At 36.3% G+C, this 26,773-nt stretch overlaps 2 protein-coding genes across 2 annotated transcripts in view; both read left to right on the plus strand.

Moving 5' to 3' along the window:
- Positions 1-26,246, plus strand: part of LOC100057335 (membrane cofactor protein) — a 37,112-nt gene extending 10,866 nt beyond the window's left edge. The window contains exons 4-11 of the mRNA XM_023640793.2: positions 2,635-2,720; positions 3,571-3,768; positions 9,200-9,382; positions 11,752-11,799; positions 15,268-15,318; positions 15,828-15,863; positions 16,348-16,408; positions 26,065-26,246. Coding sequence (XP_023496561.1) covers positions 2,635-2,720; positions 3,571-3,768; positions 9,200-9,382; positions 11,752-11,799; positions 15,268-15,318; positions 15,828-15,863; positions 16,348-16,408; positions 26,065-26,128 — 727 coding nt within the window. The 3' untranslated portion in view covers positions 26,129-26,246. The remainder of the gene's footprint in view (positions 1-2,634; positions 2,721-3,570; positions 3,769-9,199; positions 9,383-11,751; positions 11,800-15,267; positions 15,319-15,827; positions 15,864-16,347; positions 16,409-26,064) is intronic.
- Positions 26,065-26,773, plus strand: part of LOC100057500 (membrane cofactor protein) — a 63,307-nt gene continuing 62,598 nt past the window's right edge. Inside the window, exon 1 of the mRNA XM_070267892.1 lies at positions 26,065-26,140. The gene's annotated coding sequence lies outside the window, so the exon portion shown is untranslated. The remainder of the gene's footprint in view (positions 26,141-26,773) is intronic.

Genomic DNA, 26,773 nt, shown 5'->3' on the forward strand with positions numbered 1-26,773 from the left:
CCTTTCACCTTGCAGGACTCCCTTGAGCCTTTATTGCAGGTGAGGTCTAGTTGTCATGAACTCCCTCAGCTTTTGTTTATCTGGGAATGTCTTAATTTCTCCTTCACTTTTAAAGGACAGTTTTGCTGGGTAGTGGATTTTTGGGTGACAGTTTTTTTTCTTTTAGCATTGGGAGTGTATAAGTACACTGTCTTCTGGCCTCCAAAGTTTCTGCTGAGAAGTCTGCTGATAATCAAACTTTCAAAAGCCAAGGACAAAGAGAGAATCTTGAAAGCAGGAAGAGAGAAGTGAGTCATCACATACAAGCCTTCCTCAATAAGATTATTAGGTGTGTTAGTGTGGGTCTCTTTGAGTTCATTTTATCTGGAGGTTGTTGAGTTTCTTAGATGTTTATATTTGTGTCTTTCATCAAGTTTGGGAAGTTGTCAGCCATTATTTCTTCAGATATTCTTTCTTCCCCTTCTGTCTGTCTTCTCCTTCTGGGATTCCCACAATGTGTATGTTTGTCCACTTGATGGTATCCCATAGGTCTCTTAGGCTCTGTTCACTTTTCTTCACTCTCTTCTTTCTGTTCCTCAAACTCCGTAATTTCCATTGTCCTCTCTTTATGTTCATTGATTATTTCTTCTCCCTGCTCAAATCTGCCTTTAATTCCTCTAGTGAATTCTTCATACCAGTTATTATACTTTTGAGCTCCAGAATTTTGTTTTGGTTTCTTTTTAGGATTTTGTATCTCTTTAGTGATATTTCCGCTTGTTGACATATCATTTTCTTGACTTTCTCTACTTCTTCCTTTAGTTCTTTGAACATCTTTAAGACAGTTCTTTTGAAATCTTTGTCTAGTAAATCTGCCATCAGGTCTTTTTCAGAGACAGTTTCTGTTGATTTATTTTTTTTCTTTTGAATGGGCTATACTTTCCTGTTTCTTTGTATGCCTTGTGACTTGTTTGTGGAATACTGGACATTGGAATCTAATAATGTGGTAACTCTGGAAATCAGATTCTCCCTGTTCCTTAGGCCTTGCTGTTTTTGGTTATTATCTTTGTGTTTTAGATTGTTGTACAGTGTCTCTGTGCTGAGGATCAGCCTGAGGAGTAAACTGAAGGTCTTATCAGGTCTTTTCTGATCCTTTCCCTGATCATGCAGACTCACTTAATTTTCCTTATATATACAGCTGTGTTTTACTGTCCTGGTCTTTAATGTCTTGCACCTGAGAGGGAAAAAGTGAAAAATGAAGAGGGGCACAAAAGGCACTGGGTCTTTAAATCACCTGGAAGTCACCAGCTGGGAAGGAAGGGGCTTGCAGAGTGGAGGGGAGTGTGACAAGTGCCCGCTGCTTTGTCTGCTTCTCTGTGATCAGAAGCACCACTCAGCAGTCAGACCGTAGATACCTGTATTTGGAGGACAGAGTCCCTTTTACTCACTCTGGCTCTTGCAAACTGCTCCAGGAACACCTGCACGGCTGCCTGCCACCTTCTGAGAGTGGAGGGAGGGTAGCTGCTATCTTCCTAAGAGCTGAAATTAATTCAGTATACCTATCTAAGTCTTCCCCTTGAAGTTGCAAGCCTTAAACAAACTTCAAAGTTCCAAAATAGTTTTATCAGGCAGATTCTGCCATTTCAATTGTTGCTTAGTTTGGGAGACAGATTCCTACTGCTTCCTACTCTGCCGTCTTCCCAGAATCCTCTTGTAAAACACTATAATACAGAGAAAATGAGTGAGCTTGAATGGAAAAGTCAAATGGAACCACGTGCAGGCAGGTGACTATTTTTTAACTTGATCAAGTAAAAATGTTGGAACATCCAGTTAATTGTTATAGAGAAAGCCATCTAGGCACTTTGAAGAATACCAAAAGTTTAAGACAGAGACTCTTCTCAAAGTAGTTGTAGCCTTCTTGAGGAAGAAAATATGTCCAGAGAGATGTCAAAGCAAAATAGTAAATGAGAATTACCAAATAAATAGAATTATTTGTGATCATTCCAGTGAGAGTCCAGAATGAGGAGAGAGTACTGTGAATTTAAATCATCAGAGATGTTTTCATCCAGCAGTATTCCTGAGCTATTCCTACAAAGATATTCTGATCTAAAGAATATTAATAAGATCTGAAACTTGCCTGGCACTCAGTGTGTGCCAGGTGCTAACTCATCTAAGCCTCAGAACAACTCCGTGAGTTATGTACTATTATTCCCTTTTCCTAGATGAGGAAACTGAGCAAGAGAGACATTAAGGGACTTGCCCAAGCTCAACTAACAGGACAGTCATGGAGCTGGGATTGGTATCCAGGCAGGCAAGCTCTAGGGCCTTTTCTCTCTGCTTGGTCACCATTCTTACTGAGCAGAATGGCGTGAGCGAGGACATACAAATGAATGTGTAATGTGATTGCCAGAGGTAGCAAAGAGGCCAGACTGACAGGTATGACAGATTTATTTAGACATTTTTGTTCTTGGCCAATGTGTTTTCAAATGCAGAAACTCTTTAATTAAATTGCATATTTTATTAGCACTTTCATCATTTTAGAAACTTCTTCTCATATTACTGTAGTGCAGAAAACGAACCAGATAAAAATTTTCTTGATTATTATGTTCATTTTGTTAACTGGTAAAGAAAACAGTAACCTTTTCTTTTCTCATTTAGTTATCACTTAGTTGGACGAAGTATTCTAACTTGTATACGTGTTGGAAGTAATGTGCGTTGGGATGATATTATCCCACAATGTGAACGTAAGTATACTCTCTCATTAGAATTTAGACCAGCAGTTCTCAAACTTTCGGGCCTTGGGACCCCTTTATGCTTTTAAATTAACAAAGATCCCAAGAGCTTTTGTGTATGTGGGTTATGTCTATTGATATTCATTATATTGGAATTAAAACTGAGAAGTTTTTAAAATAATTATTTATTAATTCACTTTTAAGAACAGTAAAGTCAATCCATGTTAACTTTTGTGATATATTTTATTTGAAAAAGAAAACTTTTCCAAAACAAATATTGAGAATAGTGGCATTGTTTCACATTTTTTCAAATCTCTTTAATATCTGACTTAAAAGAAGATATCTGGATTCAGTCTGTTGTGAATTTGCTTACTTTGTGGCCTCTGGAAAATTTCACCATACACTCATAAGGATGAAAGTGAAAGAAGACAATATCTTGGTATTACTGTGAACCATTGATTTAGTGAATGATTATAGTTATAAATTATAAAGCATTTCTCAACTAGCAGTGAATTTTATTTTTAATCACAAGCATATTTTCTTGTTAAATTTCCAGTATCTTGTACGATGACTAGAACAAAACTTAGCATGGCCTTATAGATAAATATAGGTATTTCGTATGGGTATTTTATATAGTCATTTAAGAAAATGAGTTTTGTTCTGAAAGTTCATTTCTACATTTTTTAAATCTGGGATAATAGTCTCATAGAAACCTTCTAAATGGATATTGGGTTTGCAACTAGCTTGGAGAAATCATATGTTAATGATTTTATTGAAGGGAGTTCATAGGACTTTACTAATGCTGTATTAATCTTTCATCTTTCCTTTTGCCTTTCATTTCTCCTTTTTTTCTTTTTTTAAGTGATTTTGTGTTCGCCACCTGGAAAAATAAAAAATGGAAAATACACCAATAGCTACATGAAATCATTTGAATATAATCAGTTCGTAACTTACAGCTGTAACCCTTCAGATGGGCCAGAAGAATATTCACTCGTTGGAGAGAGCCAGCTTACTTGCTCTGGGCCTGACACATGGAGTAGTGACCCTCCTGAATGTAAAGGTAATAATATTTCCATCTTCATTTGTTCACACTGTGGGAACACTTTATAAATAGTTTTATGTATCAGTAAACAAAACAGTCATACGTGCTTCCTCCACTTGTTAAATGACTTCTAATTTAATTTAATGTAGGTCAAATTGAATCAAAAATAGTTCTAGTTATAAAGTGCCCAACCTACATGTTCTTGGCATTCCAGTTTGTAAATTGTGAACTATTGTAGTTATGTATGAGTTAGGACTTTTTTGCTTGAAAGAACCAAAAAACTCAACACACACTGGCTTAAACATAAGACAGTTTTTTCTTGTATTACAAGACATCTGAGAGTTCTGGCTGCAGGTAATGGGAGAGTACATTGTAAATAACTAACCCTCCCACTAATAAGATTGATAAACTCTGGACAAAACATATTTAAAAAACAATGTTTAAGGCCCTATAGAGTGATCAAAAGCAGGGAGACACTAGAGAGGATTTGACTCTTGTCAGAAAGGAACCCCTGAATAACAATAGAATAATTACTCTTTTCAAGTGCACATGGAACATTCTCTAAGAGAGACCATATTCTAGGCAATAAGATAGTTTTTAACAAATTTCAAAGAATTAAAATCATTCATAGTACATTATATAATCACAATAGAATGAATGTAGAAATCAAAACAGAGATAATCTAGAAAAGCCTCAAATATTTGAAAATTATGCAAGATACTTCTAACTAACCATTGAGTCAAAGAAGAAGTTACAAGAGAAGTTAGAAAGTGTTTTGAACTAAAAACGAAAACACAACATATCAAAATATCAGAATTTGTGTGATACAGCAAAAGCATTGTTTAGAGGGAAATTTATAGCATGGAATACTTATGTTAGAAAAAAAGAAAAGTCTCAAATGATCTAACCTTCTACCTTAAGAAACTAAAAATGAAGAGCAAATTAAACTCAAAACAAAGAGACAGAAATAATAATGATAGGGAGAAATCAATGAAATTGAAAAGAGAAAAATAATAGAGAAAATCAATGAAACCAACACCCTGGAGAAGATCTTGGTGAAGGTTGATAAAATAGAGAAACCTATGGCCAGACTGACAAGAAAAAAGAAGATATTTATTGCCAATATCAAGAAGGAAAAGAGGACAACACTAAATATCCTGCAGACCTTTAAGGAATAGCAAGAGAATAACATGAAAACAACTTTATGCCTATGAATGTGACAACTGAAATGAAATCGACAACTTCCTTGAAAGACACAAAATACCAAAACTCACTGAAAGAGATAGGTAATCTGAATAGTCTTGTATCTATTAAAGAAATAGAATTTGTAGTTAAAAACCTTCCCATAACGAGAACTTCAGGCCCAGATGGCCTCCCTGGGGCATTCTACCAAACATTTCAAGAATAAATAATAGCACCTCTACAGAAACTCTTCAAGAAATATAAGAGGACGGAATGCTGCTCATTTCATGAGGAGAACATCACCCTGATACCAAAACCAGACAAAGACATTGCAGAAAAATTACAAACATCCTCAACTCGTTCTCAATGAATATAGACCCAAAACTTCTCAACACCTGTCAACAAATCAAATCCTGCCATATATAATAATAATGATACATCATAACCAAGTAGGATTTATCCCATAAATGCAGTCTTGTTTCAAATTCAAAAATTAATCAGTGTAATTTACCATATCAAGAGACTATGAATAAGAAAAAAACATATGATGATCTTAATAGATGCAAAAGAAAAGCAGCTGACAAAATTGGTCATCTTTTCATGTTAAAGCTTCTCAGCAAGTTAGGAGTAGAAGGGAACTAACTATCTCAGCCTGATTAAAGGCATCTCTAGAAATCTCTCAGCCAACATTATACTCAACGGTAAAAGACTAATTTCTTTCCCCACAATGTAGGAGCAAAAGAAGGATGTCCACTCTCCCCACTCTATTCAGCATTGTACTGGCAGTCCTAGCCACTACAACAAGGCAAGAAAAGAAATAGGCATAGATATTGGGAAGGAAGAAATAAAGGAGTCTCTATTTACTTATGATATGATGGTCTGTGTAGAAAATTCTAAAGACTGAAGTTTTAATGAGGTTTCAAAATACAAAATCAACATATAAAAATCAATTGTATGTCTATATGCTAACAATAAACCGTTACAAATTGAAAAATTTTTAAATGCTATTTGCAGCAGCTCCAAAGCAGAAAATACTTGTGTATGAATTTGGCAACATATGTGAAAGATTTGAATGCTAAAAATTACTAAGCAATAATAAAATTAAAGAAGACATTAATAAATTAAAGGATATATGTCGGTCATTGATCAGAAGACTCAATATGATAAAGATGTCAGTTCTCTTTAATTGATATATAAATTCAACACAATCTCTATCAAAATCCCAGCAGAACTTTTTGTATAAATCAACAGACTGTTTCTAAAATGTATATGGAAAGACAAAAGACCTAGAATAGTTAAAACCATTTTGAAAACAATTGGATGATGCACTCCACCAGATGTCAAGACTGTATAAGCATACTATAAGGCGTAGAATTAAGATGGTGTGATACTGCTGCAAGGATAGCCATGTATAGCAATGGAGCAGAATAGCAAGTCCAGAATTAGACCCTTGCAAATATGTCCAGTTGATTTTTGTCATGGATATACAAATAATTCAGTGGAAAAATGATAATCTTTTCAACAAATGTTACAGGCACAATTAGACATCCATATGCAAAAAAAAAAGGGAACATCAATCCTTGTTAGCACCATATGCAGACATTTATTCAAAATGGATCATGGACATACATGTAAAACCTAGATATATAAAACTTTTACAAGAAAGCATAGAAAATATTTGTGACCTAGCCAAAGATTTCTTAAGTACAACCCATAAATCATGATCTGGAAAAAAAATAGTAAATTGGACATTCCAAACTCAAAACTTCTGGTCTGCAAAAGACACTGTTAAGAGAATGAAAAAACATGAGCAGTGACTGGGAGAAAATATTTAGAAAGCACATATGTGATAATTGACTTTTATCTACTATATGTAAAGAACTCTCAAAGCACAATACTAACAACCCAATTTTTAAAAAATGGTCAAAAGATTTGAATAGACATATTGTACCAAACATGATATACCAATGGCAAAAAAGTGTGTGAAAAGTTGTTCAATATCATTAGTAACTATAATACCAATTACTGGCAAGGATATAGAGCAATTGGAACTTGCATGCATTGCTGGTAAGAATATGAAGTGGTTTGACCACTTTGGAACACATTTTGCAATTTCTTCTAAAATTAAGCATACGTTTACCATACAACTCGGCAATCCAAGTACAATGAAAATATGTTCACGTAGAAACCTGTATGAGGATATTCATAGCCGCCTTAGTCATAATTGTCCTACACAACCCACATGTTTCTCAGCTGGTGAGTGGATGAACAACCTGTGCTGCATCCTTAAAGTGGAATAATACTCAGCAATAACAAGGAATAAGCTCCTGAATCATGCGTCAACAGGAATGAATTTCAAATGCATTATGCTTAGTGAAGTAAGCCATACTCAGTAGGCCATGATCCCATTCATGATATTCTGGAAAAGCAATGCAGTAGAGATAGAAAACAGAGCAGTGGTTGGCTGGTTGGTGCAGGTTGTGGGAGAGGGAAAGCTTATCACAAAGTGGCACGAGGAAGTGTTGGGGGCTTATGGAACTTTTCTGTCTTTATTATGGTGGTAATTATATGATTATTTGTATTTGTCAGAACTAATACAGCTGGACACCTAAAAGGGTGAATTTTACTGTATGTAAATTATATCCAGTAAACCTAACTTAAAAGAAAATCATTAGGTACAATTAACAGCAAATTGTCACAACAGTGAAAAGATCAGTAAACCTGAAGACAAGGCAACAGAAACCCAACGTGATTTGAGAAGGGTTTAAGAAAGAGAGAGAGAGAGGCTTACAAACCTAGGGGAGGGTAGCAAGCAGTCAAACGTACATGTAATTAGAGTTTCAGAAAGAGAAAAGAGAACAATGTAGAAAATTATTTGAATAAGTATGGGCCAAAAAATGATCAAATTTCATTCAAAACAACAATACCACAGGTCCAGGAAATTCAGTGACCCTCGGAGGATAAATAAATTTTTAAAATTTACCATAAAAACACTATTAAACTAAACACATCATGGTAAAACTAGTGAGTCAAAAGGTAAAAAGAAAAAGTAGCCACTAAGAGTGAAAAAACTCCATTATTTCAGCCCTTTCTCTACTCCCCAACCCCTGCAAGAAAGAATGACAGCTGATTTCCCTTGAGGAACCGTGGACACCAGAAGACAATATCTGCCAGTGAGCTGAAAGAGGAAGAAAACCTTTAACCTAGAATTCTCTGTCAAGGAGACATCTTCAAAACTGAAGGTGAAATCAATAAAAAGATTTTCAGATAAACAAGAGCTAAGAGCACTTGTCACTAGCCAACCTGCACAACAAGAATTGCTAAAGGAAGTCGCTTGGGCTGAAGGGAAATGATACCTGATGGAAATTCGGATCCAGGGGAAACGGGGAGAGCCCTCCTCTGGCTGGAGAGGCTCTGTGTCCTGCGGCCCTTGGCTGCTGCTCTGATTTGATCTCACACGATGTTCTCTTGTACTCATTGCCCACACCAGTGTTTTATTTAGTTTTTTTCCAAATTCTGCCAAACCCATTAATGAATCCTGAAATCAATCTAGAGGGACTTGACCAGCATTTTGCTTCTTCAGAAGCAGAGTGGAAGGGGAACCACCAGAGTACACTGGTGTGGAGGCTGAGTACTAACTTGATTTCAGGCCTGTGGGCCTGGATACTGGTTCACAATGTAAAGTGTGTTTCTTGATCTCTGGGTTGCAGGCCAAAATGTTCGGAAAACCCTGCTGTAACTCCATTGGCTTTTCTATTTCCTGAGCATCCCTGTTTGGGTATGTTGTTGCTACCTGAGAACTTTCTTTTTGCATATCTTTGCATGGCTAGCTTCTTTTCAACTTTTAAATTTGAGCTCAAGTATTACCTTCTCAAAAGTCTTTGCTCCCATTCTCAAAAAGCAGGGTACTGTGATCAGTGTTTGCCTGACCTTAAAAAAAAATCCCCAGTAGTACAAGTTGCTTTTGAACTTACCTGGATTTGTATCTGGTAGTCAGACCTTTCTCAAAACTTGTTGGCAATGGAAAAATGTATAGGAAAGCCAATAAATTATAATGGCAATCTATTCTCAGTGGAAAAAGTTACCAGATTTCTCTAAATCTGTTTACCTAGAATTAAAATGCCCACATCAATTTTTTTTTTAAATTAACATATGACTTCCATTTGTTATCTCTCTGTTCCCACTGGAAATTGCTACTTTGCAGTATTTTTTCTGATCCTATATTAAAACAGCTTTTCATTAATTCTGTGATTTCTCCACCTTTCAGTGGTCAAATGTGAACTTCCAGTACTTGAACATGGAAGAGCAGTATCAGGAATTAGAGAAAAATTTTCCTACCTAGCAGTGGTTATATTTGAATGCCTCCAGGATTTCTACCTTAATGGCAGCCACATAGTGTTCTGTGGTGGCAACAGTACTTGGGAGCCCGAGATGCCAACATGTATTAAAGGTACAAATGGAATCTTTCTTCTTTTTTTTTTTTAACGTTTTATTTCTTTGACATTAAATATCAATGACGCAGAATAACTGAAAAGAAGCAAGTTTAGTATTTAATTCTGGCTTATGGTCATTTCCATGATAGACGTGTGACATAAAATTCACATAGAATTCTGCTCTTTTAATTTACTATGTTTCGTGGGGTTCTTAGCACATTATGTTCATCCCATGGGTTTGTCATTATACAAATTTTTCGTTTGCTATTTTTATGTATAAAAATGGGTAGCAAACATTTTTCAGAGTAAATTGAAGCCTTGGAATTTTTATCTTTATAAGTCAAGAATGAAAGGCGTAATTCATACACCTGAATGAAAGCAATAGTTCCCAAGTAGTTGATCCTACATTATTTTGTTTTTCAATGCCTATTCCTTTCAATACAAAACCTCCAATTTTGAGTCATTCAGATTTAGTGACTTGCTGCTTATATTTTATAAAAATCTTTTAAATTCTTGTGATTTACACTCATTCCTCATTTTTGGTAATGAAAGGAAGAACAACGTATTTATAGCCTTTTAGTTATTATGCTTAGAGACTGTAAAATTATTTGCCATAGTGTATAGATAGAATCAAGTGTGTAAACTTGGGCAAGTTATATAGACTTTCAGTGTGTTTCCTTCTATGTAAAAGGATGTAATGCCTTCCTCACTTGGTGATCGTAAAGTGTAAATGGAATGCACTTGCAGCACTTAGCACAGTGCCTGGCATATAGGAAGCTCTTAAATGTAGCTCACTCCAGTGGATATTAGTGAAGAGGAAGGCCCATGGCTTCTGTTTTTTAATATGTATGTTTTCTGTGTGATTAATTTTTCTACTTTATTCATTTTAAAGTGATCTGTTGGCACCTTTACAGGGTATCTTCCTGGTCTAGGACTGTGTTTCATTTCCCAGACTGCAACCATTTGGTTCTTTTTATGTAGTAGAATTTAAACCAAGAAGTTTCTGCTGTCTCCAGAGCAAAACCGGTATTTCTGCCTCCACCGCTCCCCCACCTCCCACCTCATAACTTCATACATTTATTCTTTTTCTCTTTACTGGGCAGTTTAATTTGGTAACAGAAATTAAATTTCATAGCAACTGAAAAGCAGGAAAAATCCTTTTTTGTTGAAGTGAAATGGAGGCTTTCTTGCAGCGACTCCCGATCAACTGCTGCGCTTAAGACTTGAGAGATGACTTTGAGGTGGTGGAAGCAGCCGTCTTCCTGACTGCAGTGCTGCTGTCTCTGGCTTCTCCTTGGTTGCAGCAGAAGCAGGAGACAGCAGGGGCAGTGGGCGGAGCCGTGGCCTGGGCAATTCTTGCTCAGGGTCCTAGTCTGGCTCTGCTTACTCAGGGAACACCATTTCTGTGGGCTGGAGTTTCCCCTTGTTTAATAAGACTGTTGAACTGTTATCTCAATTACTGGCTTCTAATTTCTTTGTATATCTCCTATGGCCCTAATATTTTAAAAGATTGAGGAGAATTATGAATGTTAACATGGTAAGTAGAATACCTTTTTATAATTCCTGTAAACCTGGTACCTGGCAGCCTCCTTGAGTACCTTAGCTGAGTGCTTTGAGGTTTTGGGGGGAAAGAGACGGTTTTTTGCTGACCTTATATATTAAGATTGCATGTGGAATTTATACTTATTGACCTATCCCTGTTTACTCACATGGTCCTAGTGGGTTTGTGCTCTGTGGTATTTGGTGTTTGTCGATATGCTCTTTTGAAAGAGTTGACCATAAGCATTTCATAAGGATTTATTAAACACTGATGCAGTTTAGTGTGTGCAAGAAGAGAGAATTGGTTGTGAGGAAAAGTTTACAAAGAAGATAAACTACAGAGATCTTAAATATCAAAAATCAAAATTCCTCATGGGACTGTCAGTCATTTTGTATCATCAGTTAGAGAAAGACTATATGAAAAGGAACAGTAGAAACATACAGTGGTGATAAGGTAGATCTGATTGTGCTGATATGAAAACAGGTCCACAAAATACTAAGTGGAAAAGAAAAGGATACAAATTATGTAGTATGATACTGCTTGGATGGTAATTTCTTTAAAAGATATATGTGTTTACTCTGAACACATTATTTTTATGATTTATTTTTATTTCATTTCTAGGATTTTCATTATAAAATACAAAGCTATAGTGAAAATTGTTATGTATACATTCTTAAGTACTTGTACAAATATATATTTAGATTAAATTCCCAGAAGTAGAATTGCAATATTTGGAAAGTGTATATATTTTTCATTTTGAGAAATAAATAACCTTTTTTAAAAAAAATTAAATCCATAATTTTGCATTGATAAGGCTAGTGAATTGAATTAAATTTATTTTTCCAGGTTTCAAGCCTACTCATCCAACCAAGCCTCCAGTTTGGAACTATCCAGGTTCAGTAACTCTTTATTCTACTTATGTTAAGAACTTTATAAGGTGATGGATGCAAAATCATATCTTCTTGGTTAAATTTGCATTTCTTTAATTATCGATGCAGCTGAACTTTTTTTTGGTCTACATTTATTTATTCAGGTTCTTTGCTTATTTTTCTATTATGTTTCTAAAATATTTTTCTTATTCATTTGTGAGAACTCATTGTATATTAAAGCTCTTTTAAAATGAAGTGAACAGTTTTTTCCAGGTTTTTTAGGGCCTTATTTTTACTAGTCAGTTTTCTTTTAACATTTTAATACTATACTATTGAATATAGATTCCTTTTTATAACTTTTTGTTACATGAGTAGTATGCAAATACATTTTTGCAAATTTTCAAACATTATGAAACTATACAGAGTAAAAGATTAGTTCTTCTTTTTCTCTAGTGCATTACCTGAGGTAATCACTGTTAATAGTTTAGGATGCTTTTTATCTATTTCTGTACATCAACATCCATATATGTGTAGTTATACATATAGTTTGGCACTTTTTCTTAAACAAAAATGGCATCGTGCTGTTCATATTTTTCTGAAACTTGCACTTTTTCCACTTAATATCTTTGATTAGGATTTTATTTAGATATATTCCCATCCTTTGTAGTGATGATGTTAATATATATCATATTTTATTTAACTTTTCACCTATCAGTGGTCATTTATATGTGTACAAATTTTACATTAGTAGGTGGTTGGGTGTATTAATTTTTTCCCTGATGGCTATGAGTGTCGTGTCTTTCTTATGAAGGCTTTAGGTATTCCCCATCCTAAATTATGTAAACATTTCAACCATGTGTTCTGATTGCATTCTTCGCATTTAAATCACTGGTACATCTGAAATGATTATGGTACATGGAATAAGATAAGGTTCCTCTCCACTCCACCCACTCCTATCTAATGGCTAAATACACCATTTGTTGAGTAAGTTTTTTCTCTCCAACTGTTTTGAAGTCCTTTTTAAAAGTTTTGAAGACTTTTTATCACACATTAAATTCATAGGTGTTCTAGCCTCCTTTCTCTTCCCTTGAACTCTGTCCATTCTTGTGCCAGCACCAAATTGTTTATTTTTACTGTAGTCCTCTAATGTTTTAATATCTAGCAGAACACTTCCTGTTCAGAAGTGTGCAGGCTACTCTCATGTTAACTTTTCCAGATCAACTTTTATTTAATATTTTTTTCTACCATCTTAAGTGTACACTTCAGTGGCATTAAGTACATTCGCTTTGTTGTGCAGCCATCACTAGTATCTCTCCAAAGCTCTTTCATTGTCCCGAACTGAAACTTTCTACCCATTAAACAGTAACGCCCCGTTCCTGATCCTTTTCCCAGCTCTCATAACCTCTATTCTGCTTTCTGTCTCCTTGAATTTGACTATCCTAGGTACCTCATATAAGTGGAACTTTACATTTGTCCTTTTGTGTTTGGCTTATTTCACTTAGTGTATAATGTTTTCAAGGTTCATGCATCTTGTAGCACGTATCAGAACTTTATTCCTTTTTATGGCTGAAAATATTCCACTGTTTGTATAAATCACGTTTAGTTTATCCATTCATCTGTTGATGGGCACTTGGGTTGTTTCCACCTTTTGGCTATTCTGAATATTGCTTCTCTGAGTATTGGCATTTGAGTATCTGTTTGAGTCCCTATTTTCAATATTTTGTGGTATATACCTAAGAGTGGAATTGCTGGGTTCTGTGGTAATTCTGTCTTTAATTTTTTTGAAGAACAGCCATGCTGTCTTCCACAGCAGCTGCACCATGTTACATTCCCTCCAGCGATGCACACATGTTCCAATTTCTTCCTCTTTGCCAACACATGTTATTTTCTGGTTTTTAATAGCCATTGTAATATATGTTGGGTAATATATGTGAAGTAGTATCTCATTGTGATTTTTACTTGCAATTCCCTAACAATTAGTGATGTGTTGAGCTTATTGTCATGTGTTTATTGGCCACTTGTATGTGTTTTTTGGAGAAATGTCTATTCAAGTCCTTTGCTCATTTTTGCTTGGGTGGTTTTTTTGTTACTGAGTTTTAGGAGGTCATTATATATTTTGGATATTAATCCCTTATCAGATATATGATTTAAAGATGTTTCCTCCCATTCTGTGTGTTGCGTTTCATTCTGTTGATAGTGTCCTTTGATGCACAGACGTTTTTAATTTTGATACAGTGCAATTTATATACTTTTTTTTTGATACCTGTGCTTCTGGTGTCACATCCAAGAAATCTTTGCCATATCCAACATCATGAAGCTTGTCATCTGTTTTCCTCTAAGAGTTCTATCAGTTTAGCTGTTACACTTAGTTCTTTGATCCATTTTGAATTAATTTTTGTATATGGTATAAGATAAGGGTACAACTTCATTCGTTTACATGTGGTTATCCAGGTTTTCAAGAACCAGTTGTTGAAAAGACTGCCATTTCCTCATGAAATGTTCTTAGCACCCTTGTGGACAATCGTTTGGCCATATATGTGAGTGTTAATTTCTGGGCCTTCTGTTCTATTCCATTGGTCTGTGTATCAGTCTTCATGCCAGTACCACTCTGTTTTGAGTATTGTAGCTTCTTAGTAAGTTTTGAAGCCAGGATGTGAGTCCTCTCAACTTTGCTCTTCTTTTTCAAGATTGCCTTGGCTATTCTGAGTCCCTTGAGATTCCATATGAATTTTAGGATTTTTCTATTTCTTCAAAAAGCATCATCAGGATTTTGATAGGGTTTGCACTTAATCTGTAGATTGCTCTGTGTAGTTTTTACACGTTTAATTCAGTATTACACCTGAGTTCATTTATTAGTTCTGAAAGGTTTGCATGTGTAATCTTTAGCATCTCCTATGTAAAAGAACATGTCATCTGTGAACAGAAATCTTTTTATTTTTTTCCTTTCCAATTTGGATGTGTTTTCTTTTTTACTTGATTACACTGACCCACACTTCGAGTATTATGTTGAATAGAAGTGGCAAACATAGGCATCCTGCCTGTTCCTTATCTTAAGGAGAAAACTTTCAGTCTTTTACCATTGAGTATGATGTCAGTTATGGATTTTTTGTAAGTGGCCTTTATTAGGTTGAAGAGTCTTTCTATTGCAGATCAACTTCTAAATCACTTTTAAGCTTTTATCTTTTAATTTTAAGTAGAGTTATGTTGAATTCAAGGCTAATTTTCAGAATACAATATGATAAATTTGCTTGCTGAACCTCGGAAGTAGTCACAGGAAAGGTCACTGGACAGGAAGAAGAATGTTGATGACACTGAATATAAATTTATAGTATTTTATGACACTACTTTTAGTGAGAAACATTAATATAATTTGTAAGGGAAATGAAATTATAAGCAGTTTTATACAAAGGCAAAAAATCAAAACCAATGAATATGTAGATCTTTCAGCTTTATTTAGTCTTTGTTTTGATTTATTTCCATTTTTTTCCCCTAGGATATCCCAATCCCCGTGAATTTCTTTCCCTTGAAGACTTTGAGGACTTAGGTATTATTTTAGTTATTAATAACCCTGCTTTCTGAGACCTTAGAATTCTACATGGCAATATCATGTTCTAATTATTTGTAGCTGGGCAGAAACAAGGTATTACAAATTATTAATAATTGACATTTATAGTTATTTTGGTAGTACAGATACCATGAAATACGTGAATGGTAGTATATGTAGACACATGTAGGTAATTTTCTCTAATCTAGTGAATTGTAGTTGTTCTAATAATCTTTACTAGATAACCTGGTATGCTAGCTACAGCAAAGAACAAGAAAAAGTGAGGTTCCTATGAGGAGTTTCACAAGGTAGATCCTATATCTAGAATCTCATTAGGAGGGTTCTGTGATCAACATGACCTGAATGCACCAGCAGTCACACTAAAACTAGATTGATAAACTTTTTCTTTGCTGTAGTTTTTAGAAGATCTGATCAAAATTAAAATGCAGCTGCTATCTGGAGGCCCATTTGTGCTCAATTATCTTCAAACTGTTTTCATTTTTTCTCAGATAGAGGAATCATTGCTCTGATTGTTGTTACTGTAGGTAAGTATCCTAAACTTTGGTAGGACTTAAATCAAAATATTACCGTGAAGAAGTGCATTATTTTCTTAATGATTTTTCAGTTTCTGTAGTTTTTATAACTTGAAATTAAGTGACCCAGTCTAGAAACCTGAGCTTGTGTTGGTGACTGTATATTCTTTCATATTCTAGATGTCCACTTAGTAACAAACTCTAAATAATATATGTTTTTTCGAGATAATTGGTCATACGAGTTCGCTTCCCAAATAGGCTTTGGGTAATTTTCTAAATTAAGCAAGGGCTCTTCTCTGACTTACTCTCAGTGTTTAAATGATTCCAGGGAACTTGATTTAGATAGTAAAGAGTTCAAATGGAATATAAATATATATGTGCTTAAATAACCTTTTCTGACCACTGAAATGTAACCAACATTTATTTCTCCTGCTAGATTTTGAATCTTGGTAACTAGTTTTCAGTTACATGTCACTTATTTCCTGGTTTCTTGTAGTTCTTGGTGTTGCAGTAGTTTGCACTTGCCTGTACAGATGTCTTCAGAGAGAGAAGAAAGGGTAAATTGAAGGATGCTCTTCTAACTTATTGCCTCTTCTTATTCCTGACATACTTTTCAGCAGCTTTTGTTTGTACTCTGTATTGTATGCCATCTTTTTTGAAAATGTGCCTGCTTGAGGGTGCCAGATGAATTGCATTTCTTTACTAGAAATATTTTCAGCTTCTACTAATGTAATTGTAACAAGAGTAACCTGTGCAGAGTTGCTTTAGCTATTAGGACTGTAAGAAAAATTTCAGTGGGATTTGAGGTTAAGTTCTCCAGTGAATCATGGACCATTATGGGGCCTTCCCTACCGTAGGTATACCCTTTTTCCTACATTGGAGTAGTGGCCAAGCTTAAATCTAAAATAACTCACTATGGAGACTTGGAGAGTTGAATTCATGGGAATTTTCATGAGGAAAGTTCCATTTGACTGTGTAGCATAGGTAGTTGTAAGGAGCTCTGTAATTGTCTTGTTCAAATATACAATTTGATTTCTTCCCATGTAGAGTTGTTATTTATCCATGTGAAACGGGGGAATTAAAGCAACACTGTTTGATTTCCCTCTTATGTTCTCTTAATTTACTACGTTGTAGTAAAACTGATGGGGTAAAACTTAAAGTTATTGAGAGGAGTAAGATTTACAAGGCACATTAACTTTGTCTTTTTATCTATAAAATTGAAAAAGGGGAAGAGGCTTAGAATTGAAAAAAGTGTACAAATACATATCTTCTAAGGAGGATTGGGTTTTTAAACATAAAATGTAAGTATTAATGAAATAATTTAGAATTTAATGAAAGATTTAGAATAAATCCTGGAGCACAGACCAAGATTAGATGCTTTTGAATTTCTGACTTTTAGTGAATTTTTTCCCTCTGTAGCTTTGGAAATATCTTTGAAATCAAACCTAATAATTTTAAGACTTTTTTAATTCATGGTTTTATGATATCTATTCCTTTTATGTTAATTGTCTGGTTTGGGCTATGTAATAATGGTACATTTTTTGCTCGTGAAGAGTTGAAACTTTTTGTATATTTCTTGGTTGTCTTTTTAAAATACCCACAAGGCCTTCATTTGAATCTTAAATCTTATATTTATGGAACACACGATATGCATATTTATTTCTCTATCAGTAGTGTATTTTTTAAATTATGTATACACACAACGTTGTAACTAGGAAATACCATCAGTGGAATATTTTTACAAGTCCAAAAAGTTTGTATAGATAACTTCTGAAGAAAGCAAAACAAAATAGCTTTCTGCTCCTTACTTTCTTTCCTTTTTAAAATACCACTGCACCAAAATACTTAAAGTTTCCTTAACAAGTACTATTCAAACTCTCTAGCTGCTAGTTAATGAGTCATATAAGCTGAACATCTGGTTCAAGATGGTGACGTAGGGGGATCCTGAACTCACCTCCTCTCACTAACACACTGAATCTACAGCTACCTACGGAACAGTTCCCCCTGAAGAAAATACAAAAACTCACTGAGGGACTGCTATACATCAGGTAGAGAAAAAACCTGTATCAAAACCAGAAGAGACTGAGACACAGTCTTACCATAAACCCCACCCCTGGCTCAGTGACCCACAATCAGATGGGAACTCACAACTCTGAGTTTAGAGACGTATGTGAACCCTATATCTGGCATCCACCTTTTTTTTTTGAGGAAGATTAGCCCTGAGCTAACATCTGCCACCAGTCCTCCTCTTTTTGCTGAAGAAGGTTGGCCATGAGCTAACATCCATTCCCATCTTCCTTTACTTTATGTGTGGGATGCCTGCCACAGCATGGCTTGACAAGCAGTGCATAGCTCTGCACCTGGGATCCAAACTAGTGAACCCCAAGCCACCAAAGTGGAACGTGCAAATTTAACTGCTGTGCCACCGGGCCGGCCCCTGGCAACCAACTTTTAATACCTACACCTGAGAGACGGGTCCCCAAAACATCTAGCTTTGAAAACCCACAGGGCTTGTGTCCTCAAGACCCACAAGGCTCTAGCAAACTGAGAAACAATTCTTAAAGAGTTCACATGGACTTATCATGTCTAACCCCCCTAATCACAGCAGAGAAGCAGGCAACTGAAATGCACCTCGTCTTTCTGTAAAAGAGACCTGTTAGTTTATTTTAAAAGCTTTGCCCTGAGGGACAGGTGTCTAATATAACACACATCTAGGAGCTGACTGAAATACTCTCCAAAGACCACTGTGTCTGGCAGGCCCTATCTTCCTGCTATCCCTCTGCCTGGGTCCAGATGACCAGTATCTCTTAGAAATGAAATTCTGCACACATCTGGGGCCTTGGTGTTTGCAGCTGCCACCAGGGGTTGCCTCTACATTGCCTGGAGCTGGTAACCGGTGGGGCTAAAGTTCATGAATCCCACAGGGCTATAACAAACAGAAAGAGTTCTTAACCAGCTACACTCCAGATCACATCAGAGAAGCAGCAGACTGTAATACCCAGTTTCTGTGAAAAAAGCCAATTAGCTTATCTGCACAGCTGTAGCCTGAGAGGCAGGCTTCTAATTAAAAACACACCTAGGAACTGACTGCAGTCCTCTCCAAGAGAACTTGGAACAGGCTCTATCTTCACACTCTCCATCTGCCATGCCCCAGATTGCCAGTATCTCCTAAAAGGAGTTTGTACACATGTCTGTTGCCCCAGGTTTTGCAGCTGCCAGCTCGGGATACCCATTGATTGCCTGACTCTGGTGGCTCCCCTGGTGGCCAGGGGAGCTTACATTTGCAGGTCACATAAGACAGTAGTAAGTGGAGAAACAGTTCTTAACTGGCTCTTCACCCTAGGACACAGTGCAGAGGCAGCAGACTGAAATGCATCCCAAGCCTTTCTGTGAAAGAGGCCAGTTAGCTTACTTTTATTGCTGTGGCCTGAGGGGCAGGCTTCTAATTAAATACACATCTTTGAGCTAGCTGAAGTACTCTCCAAAGACCATGGAGGCTGGCAGGTGCCATCTTCACACTTTCCCTCTCTTTCCCACCCCATATCATCGGTGTCTCCAAGAAAGGAGTTTATATACACACCTAGAACCCCAGATTTTGTGTATGCTGCCCAGAGGACACGTCTCTCGATAATAACCTGATTCTGGTAGCCTTCATGGGTTCAACAGGGCAGTAGCAAACAAAGAAACAGTTCTTAATTGACTGTCTCCCAAAGCTCAGTGCAGAGGGAGCACACAGAAATCCCCATCTTCCAGTGTTCCTCTGGAAGAGGTATATTTGCATACTTATAAGCTGCTGCCTAAGAGTCTGGCTTCCAGTCAGCCTAAATCTAGGTATGTTGACTGAGATCTTTCCTTTTGGGACACTGAAAAGTCTTGGCACACCCTCAACTACTGGGAGCCATTAAGAATAAAGTAGGATACTGGGACAATTAAAGAGGTTTGAGAGACAACCAAGAGCTAGGGCATGCATGAATCATAAAGTACATCTGCTACACAAGGGCACTCCTTTAGGCCTGAGAGAGATGGCTGTTTTATCTGTATGTTTCATAGAAAGCCACACAGAGAGTCAAGGAAAATGAAAAAAGAGAGGAATATGTTCCAAATGAAAGAAAAAGATAAAACCTTAGAAAAATACCTTAATGAAACAGAGATAAGTGATTTATCTGATAAAGTGTTCAAAATAATGGTCATAAAAATACTAACTGAGCTTAGGAGAAGAATGGATGAAAAAAATGAGAATTTCAACAGAGAGAAGGAAAATATTAGAAAGTGCCAAGTAGAAGTCACAGAGCTGAAGAATACAATAACTGAACTGAAAAATACAATAGAGAGGTTCATCCACAGACTAGATAAAGCAGAAGAAAGGATCAGAGAACTTGAAGCCAGGGCAGTGGAACTCATCCAGTCAGAGCAGCAAAAAGAAAAAAGAATGAAAACAGTGAAGAGCGCTTAAGGGACTTATGGGACAACATCAAGCAGACTAACATTCACATTTTAGGGGTTTCAGAAGGAGAAGAGAGAGAGAAAGGGGCAAAAAACTTATTTGAAGAAATAATGACTGAAACTTTTCCTCACCTGGGAAGGAAACAGACATTCAGGTCCAGGAACCCCAGAGAGTTCCAAATAAGATGAACCCAAAGAATACATATGAAGACACAATATAATTAAAGTGTCGCAAGTTAAAGACAAGGAGAGAACCTTAAAATCAGCAAGAAAAAAGAAGACTGCTATGTACAAGGGAGCCCCCATAAGACTATTAGCAGATTTTTCAGTAGTAACATTGCAGGCCAAAAGGGAGTGGCATGATATATTCAAGTGCTGAAAGAAAAACACTGCCAAACAAGAGTAGTCCATCCTGCAATGTTGTCTTTCAAAACTGAAGGAGAGAGAAAGAGTTTTCCAGACAAGCAAAAGCTAAATAAAGAGTTCATCACCACTACTCCAGTCTTACAAGAAATGCTAAAGGGACTTCTTAAAGCTGAAACAAAAGGTGCTAATTAGTAACAGGAAATCATTTTAAAGTGTAAATCTCACTGGGAATGGTAAATATATGTAAAATTCAGAATAATCTAACATTGAAAAGGTGGTAGGTTAATTACTTACAAAGCTAATATGAAGGTTAAAAGACAAAAGTAGTAAAAATAACAAACTACAGTAATTTGTTAATGGATACACAAGATAAAAAGGAATATCGCAACATCAAAAACAAAATATGAGTGAGGGAGAAGTAAGGATGTGCAACTTTAGAATGCATTCAAAGTTAACTTGTTTCCCACTTAAAGTAGTCAGTTATAAATAATTTGTTTTATGTAAACTTCATGGTAACCATAAAGCAAAAACCTATAGTAGATACACAAAAGATAAAGAGAAAGGAATCTAAGCATACCATTAAAGAAAATCATCAAATCACAAAGAGAAGAAGAAAGGGACAAATAAATTACAAAACAGCCAGAAAACAGTTAACAAAGTAGCAATAAGACTATAATTATCAATAATTACTTTAAACGCAGTGGACTATTCTCCAATCAAAAGACTTAGAGTGCCTGAATATATAAAACAAGACCCATCTATGTGCTGCCTACAAGAGACTCACTTCAGATGTAAGGACATACAAAGACTGAAAGTGAAGGGATGGAAAAGATATTTCATGTAAACAAAAACCGAAAGAAAGCTGGGGTAGTTATATCAGATATATAGACTTTAAGAAAAATATTGTAATAATATACAAAGAGGGTCATTATATGGTAACAAAAGGGTCAATCCAACAAGAGGATATGATATAACACTTGTAAATATTTATGCACCCAACATAGGATCACTTAAATATATAAAGCAAATATTAACAGAATTAAAGAGGGAAATAGCAATAGAATAATAGTAGAGGACTTCAGTTCTCCAATTTCATCAATGAATAGATCATCCAGACAGAAAATAAGTAAGAAAACATTGGACTTAAACAACATGTTAGACCAAATGGATGTAAGAGACATTACAGAACATTACATCCAACAGGAACAGAATGCATATTCTTCTCAAGTGCACATGGAGCATTCTCCAAGACAGATCATGTGTTAGGCCACAAAAGAAGTCTTACTAAGTTTAAGAAGACTGAGATGATATCAAGCATTTTCCCCAACTTCAATAGTACGAATAGAGAAATCAATTACAAGAAGAAACCTGGAAAATTCAAAAATATGTGGAAATTAAACACTGTGCTAGTGAACAACCAGTGGGTCAGAGAAGAAATCAAAAGAGAAATCAAATACCTTGCAACAAATCAAAATGGAAATACAACACCCCAAAACTTGTGTGATGCAGCAAAAGCAGTTTTAAGAGGAAAATTCATAGCAATAAATGTCTACATTAAGAAAAAACACAAGATTTCAGATAAAGAACTTAACTTTGCACATCAAAGAAGTAGGAAAAAAGAACAAACTAAGGCCAAAGTTAGTAGAAGGAAGGAAATAACAAAGATCAAGTAGAAATGAAAAATGAAATAGAGACAAAAAGACAATAGAAAAGATCAATCAAACTAAGAGTTGTTTTTTTGAAAAGATAAAATAGACCTTTAGGTAGACTCATGAAGCAAAAAGAGATTGGACTCAAGTAAATAAAAGCAGAAATGAAAGTGGAGATATTATAACTGATACCGCAGAAATACAAAGAATCATAAGAGACTACTATAAACAATTATATGCCGAGAAGCTAGACTACCTGGAAGAAATGGATAGATTCCTAGGAAGATACAACCTACCAACACTGAATTATGAAGAAATAGAAAATCTGAACAAACCAGTTACTAGTAAGGAGATTGAATCAGTAATCAAAAACCTCACAACTAACAAAAGTCCAGGACCAGATGGCTTTAGAATTAATACCAATCTTTCTCAAACTCTTCGAAAAATAGATGAGGAAGGAATACTTCTAAACTCATTTTATGAGGTCCCTATTACCCTGATGCCAAAACCAGACAAGGACACCACAGAAAAGAAAATTACAAGCCAATATCCACGATGAACATAGACACAAAAATCCTCAAGAAAATACTAGTAAACTGAATTAAACAATACATTAATAACATCATACACCATGATCAAGTGGCATTTATCCCAGGGATGCAAGGATGGTTCAACATCCACAAGTCAATGTGATACAGCACCTTAACAAAATGTAGGATAAAAATCATATCATCATCTCAATAGATGCAGAAAAAGCATTTGACAAAATTGAACATCATTTATGATAAAAATCTCAACAAAGTAGGTATAGAAGGAATGTACCTGAACATAGTAAAGGCCATATATGACAAGCCCACAGCTAACTTCATACTCAACAACAAAAAGCTGAAAGCTTTTCCTCTAAGATCAGGAAAAAGACAAGGACCCAGATAGTGGCACAGAAAGACCCTGAACTCAGCTCCTCCTGCAGACACGCTGAATCCATACCTACATACAGAGCAATTCCTCCTGAAGAACTGAGGGCTGGATGAACAGCTTCTGCACAACAAATGATAGAGGGACCACGTAGAGACTGGTAGGAAAGATAGAGACATGGTATTGATAAGAACCCCACCTCCAACGTGGCAACCTGCAATAGGGAGGGATGTCACCACAGAGCCTGCATGCAGTCTTGCCCGCCTTGGTGCACAGTGAAAAAACAGCATTTTAAAGGACACCTAGACTTTACATGAGAGAAATTCATTTACTAACTCCAGAACATTTGCCAAATGGGTGAGGAACTGATGGAACTCTCTCTGGAGCCAGAGGCTCTGATGAGCACCATTTTTTGCACTCCTGGTCCAACTTGATACTGCAGGCAGGAGCACAGTCTTGGCACTCCAGCGGGCCTGCCAAGGCTGCCTCAGCGCACCTGGGCCCTTGGCCCACACCACCTCCAGCTACAGCTGTCCCACCAAGGTGGCCCTGGTGCAGCATACTCTGGGTCCCCCTGTCTATTCCTGCCCCAGCTCCAGCCATCCTGCCAGAGTCACCTTGGCACAGCATAGCCTGGGATCCCCTAGCCTGTGCCTGCCCCAGCTCCAATCACTCACACCGTGGCAGCTCTGGTGCAGTGTGCCCTAGGACCCCCCAGCATGAGTCTGCTCTAGCTCCAGCTATCCCATCAAGGTGGCCCCAACACAGTGCACTTTGGGACCCCCCATGCCTTGTGCCCACTCCAGCTCCAGTCTACACAGGGGACACTCCTATGCAAATCCACTCGTTCAAGCCTGGAGGAGGTAGCTGTTTCATCTAATTCATAGAAACAAGCACAGAAAAACCTAATGAAATAGAGATAAGTAATTTGCCTGATAAAGAATTCAAAGTAATGGTCATAAAGATACTCACTGAACTCAGGAGAAGAATGGAGGAACACAGTGAAAACTTCAATAAAGAATTAAAAAAGATAAGAAAGAACCAGTCAGGGCTGAAGAATACAATAACTGAAACAAAAAATACACTAGAAGGAATCAACAATAGATTAGATGATACAGAAGAACGGATTAGCAATCTGGAAGATAAAATAGTGGAAATCACCCAATCAGAAAAACAAAAAGAATTTTAAAAATGAGGATCATTAAGAGACCTTTGGGACAACATTAAGTGTACTAATATTCACATTATAGGTGTCCCAGAAGGAAAAGAGAGAGAGAGAGAAAGGGGCAGAAAACTTATTTCAAGAGATAATAATAAAAAACTTCCCCACCTGGGGCAGAAAACAGACATGCAGGTCCAGGAAGCAAAGAGAGTCCCAAACAACAAGAACCCGAAGAAATCCATAGCAAGACATATTATAATTACAATGACAAAAGTTAAATGTAAAGAATCTTAAAGGCAGCAAGAGAAAAACAAGTCATATACAAGGGAACCACCATAAGACTATCGGCTGATTTTTCAGCAGAAACTGCAGCTCAGAGGGGAATGGCAGGATGTATTTAGTGCTGAAGGGAAGAAACTTAAAACCAAGAGTACTCTACCTGGCAAGGTTATCATTCAGAATTAAAGGGGAGAGAAAGAGGTTCCCAGACAAGCAAAAATTAAAGAAGTTCATCACCACTAAATTGGCCTTACAAGAAATGTTAAGCAGAAAAGAAAGGGCCATGACTAGAACTAAGAAAGTATATTCAGAAAAAACATCTCACCTGTAAAGGGAAATACATAGTAAAGGCAATGTGTCAGCCACTTAAAAACCTAGTATGAAGGTTAAAAGACGAGTATTAAAATCCACTATATCTACAATCGGTAGTTAAAGGATACACAAAATAAAAAGACTTAAAATATGACATCGAAAATGTAAGACGTGGCTGGGGGAGTAAAAATGTAGTTCTTTTAGAATGCGTTCGAACTTAAGTAACCATCAGCTTGAAACAGACTGCTATAGGTTGATGCATATGAACCTCATGGTAGAGACAAACCCAAACCTGCACTAGATACACAAAAAATAAAGAAAAAGGAACCAAAATACAACACTAAAGAAAACCATCAAACCACAAGGGAAGAGACCAGAAGAAGAAAGGAAAAGAAAAGAACTATAAAAACAACCAGAAAACAGTTAACAAAATTGGAATAAGTATATACCTATCAATAATTACTTTAAATGTAAATGGACTAAATGCTCCAATCAAAAGATATAGGGTGGCTGGAAGAATAAAGAAGCAAGACCCATCCATATGCTGCCTACAGGAAACTCACTTCAGATCTAAAGACACACACAGACTGAAAGTGAAAGGATGGAAAAAGATAGTCCATGCAAATGGAAATGAAAAGAAGTGTGGGGTACCAGTACTCATCAGACAAAATAGACTTTAATACAAAGACTGTAACAACAAAGAAGGGCATTGTATTACGGTAAAGGGGTCAATCCAAGAAAAACGTATAGCATTCCTAAATATTTAGGCGCCCCATGTAGGAGCACCTAAAAACATAAGCACAAATTAAAATGAGGAAATATTTACTAAGTACTTTATATGTGACTGCACTATTTCTTGTTTTGGAAGGAATCAAAAATATAATAGGGATAGAACAAATATTTCCAGAGTGAGACTAGTTGAACATTAGAAATTACTTTAAAAGAATCATTTATTTCCTGGTTCAGGAACTCTTAATACTATAAATGCAGTTTTTTAAATTGTCAGTTTTCTAAATGGGCTTTTGGAATTGAACTTTTGTACCTAATTAAGTTTATCTTCATGCTGTCTTTTTACCTTGCCTTGTAGGGAACCAGAGGTTATCACAGCAGACACCACTAAACAGGATAAACCAACCGCTCCAGCGAAGTAGAAGCACTAAATGGTAACTTCTTCTAACTTCTTGGTGAATTTAAAGAAGCTCTAAAGTTTATGGATGACATTTGTTCTTCACCTTTTTTAATACCAATAAACCAGTCTGTAGGGAATCAGTCAGGATTTAGAATCAGTTGCTACTTCTGTAAAAAGTTAGGGAGCTCTAACACCCATAACAAGGATACCAGGTTCGTGGTACAGAGTGAGCACTGCGGTCTTGTAGTTTTCTTAAAGAGAATTACATCTTTAAAAGAATTAGAATCCACTCTAAATTCTGGCTATTGGTGGTTTTCTGTCCCTACTTGAATAAGGAGATGTCTTACTTTAATATGTCATCTAAAAGTAGGCAGTTTCATCAGGAATAAATTCATCAGATAACCTCCAGCTGTATCAGAATCTTAATCATTCTGTGCATCTCACCTTATCTGCTAAAAGGCAGAGTGAAAATGAAGCCATGTATTTCAGAAAAGGAAACTTAATTGCGTATTTGCTTTCCATCATAGGAAGGGACTGAAAAAAGAAACAGCTCAGACAGCACATTATGCTCAGGTGAAGTAGATCCCGCCCTCTTCTGAGCCCTCATTGGCAGGCTTTCAGAAGTAAGCCAGTGGGAGAAGAGGAGGGATGCCACGCTGATTCACAT

This window comes from Equus caballus, chromosome 5 (assembly GCF_041296265.1).
Source record: "Equus caballus isolate H_3958 breed thoroughbred chromosome 5, TB-T2T, whole genome shotgun sequence".
Classification (NCBI taxonomy): domain Eukaryota; kingdom Metazoa; phylum Chordata; class Mammalia; order Perissodactyla; family Equidae; genus Equus; species Equus caballus.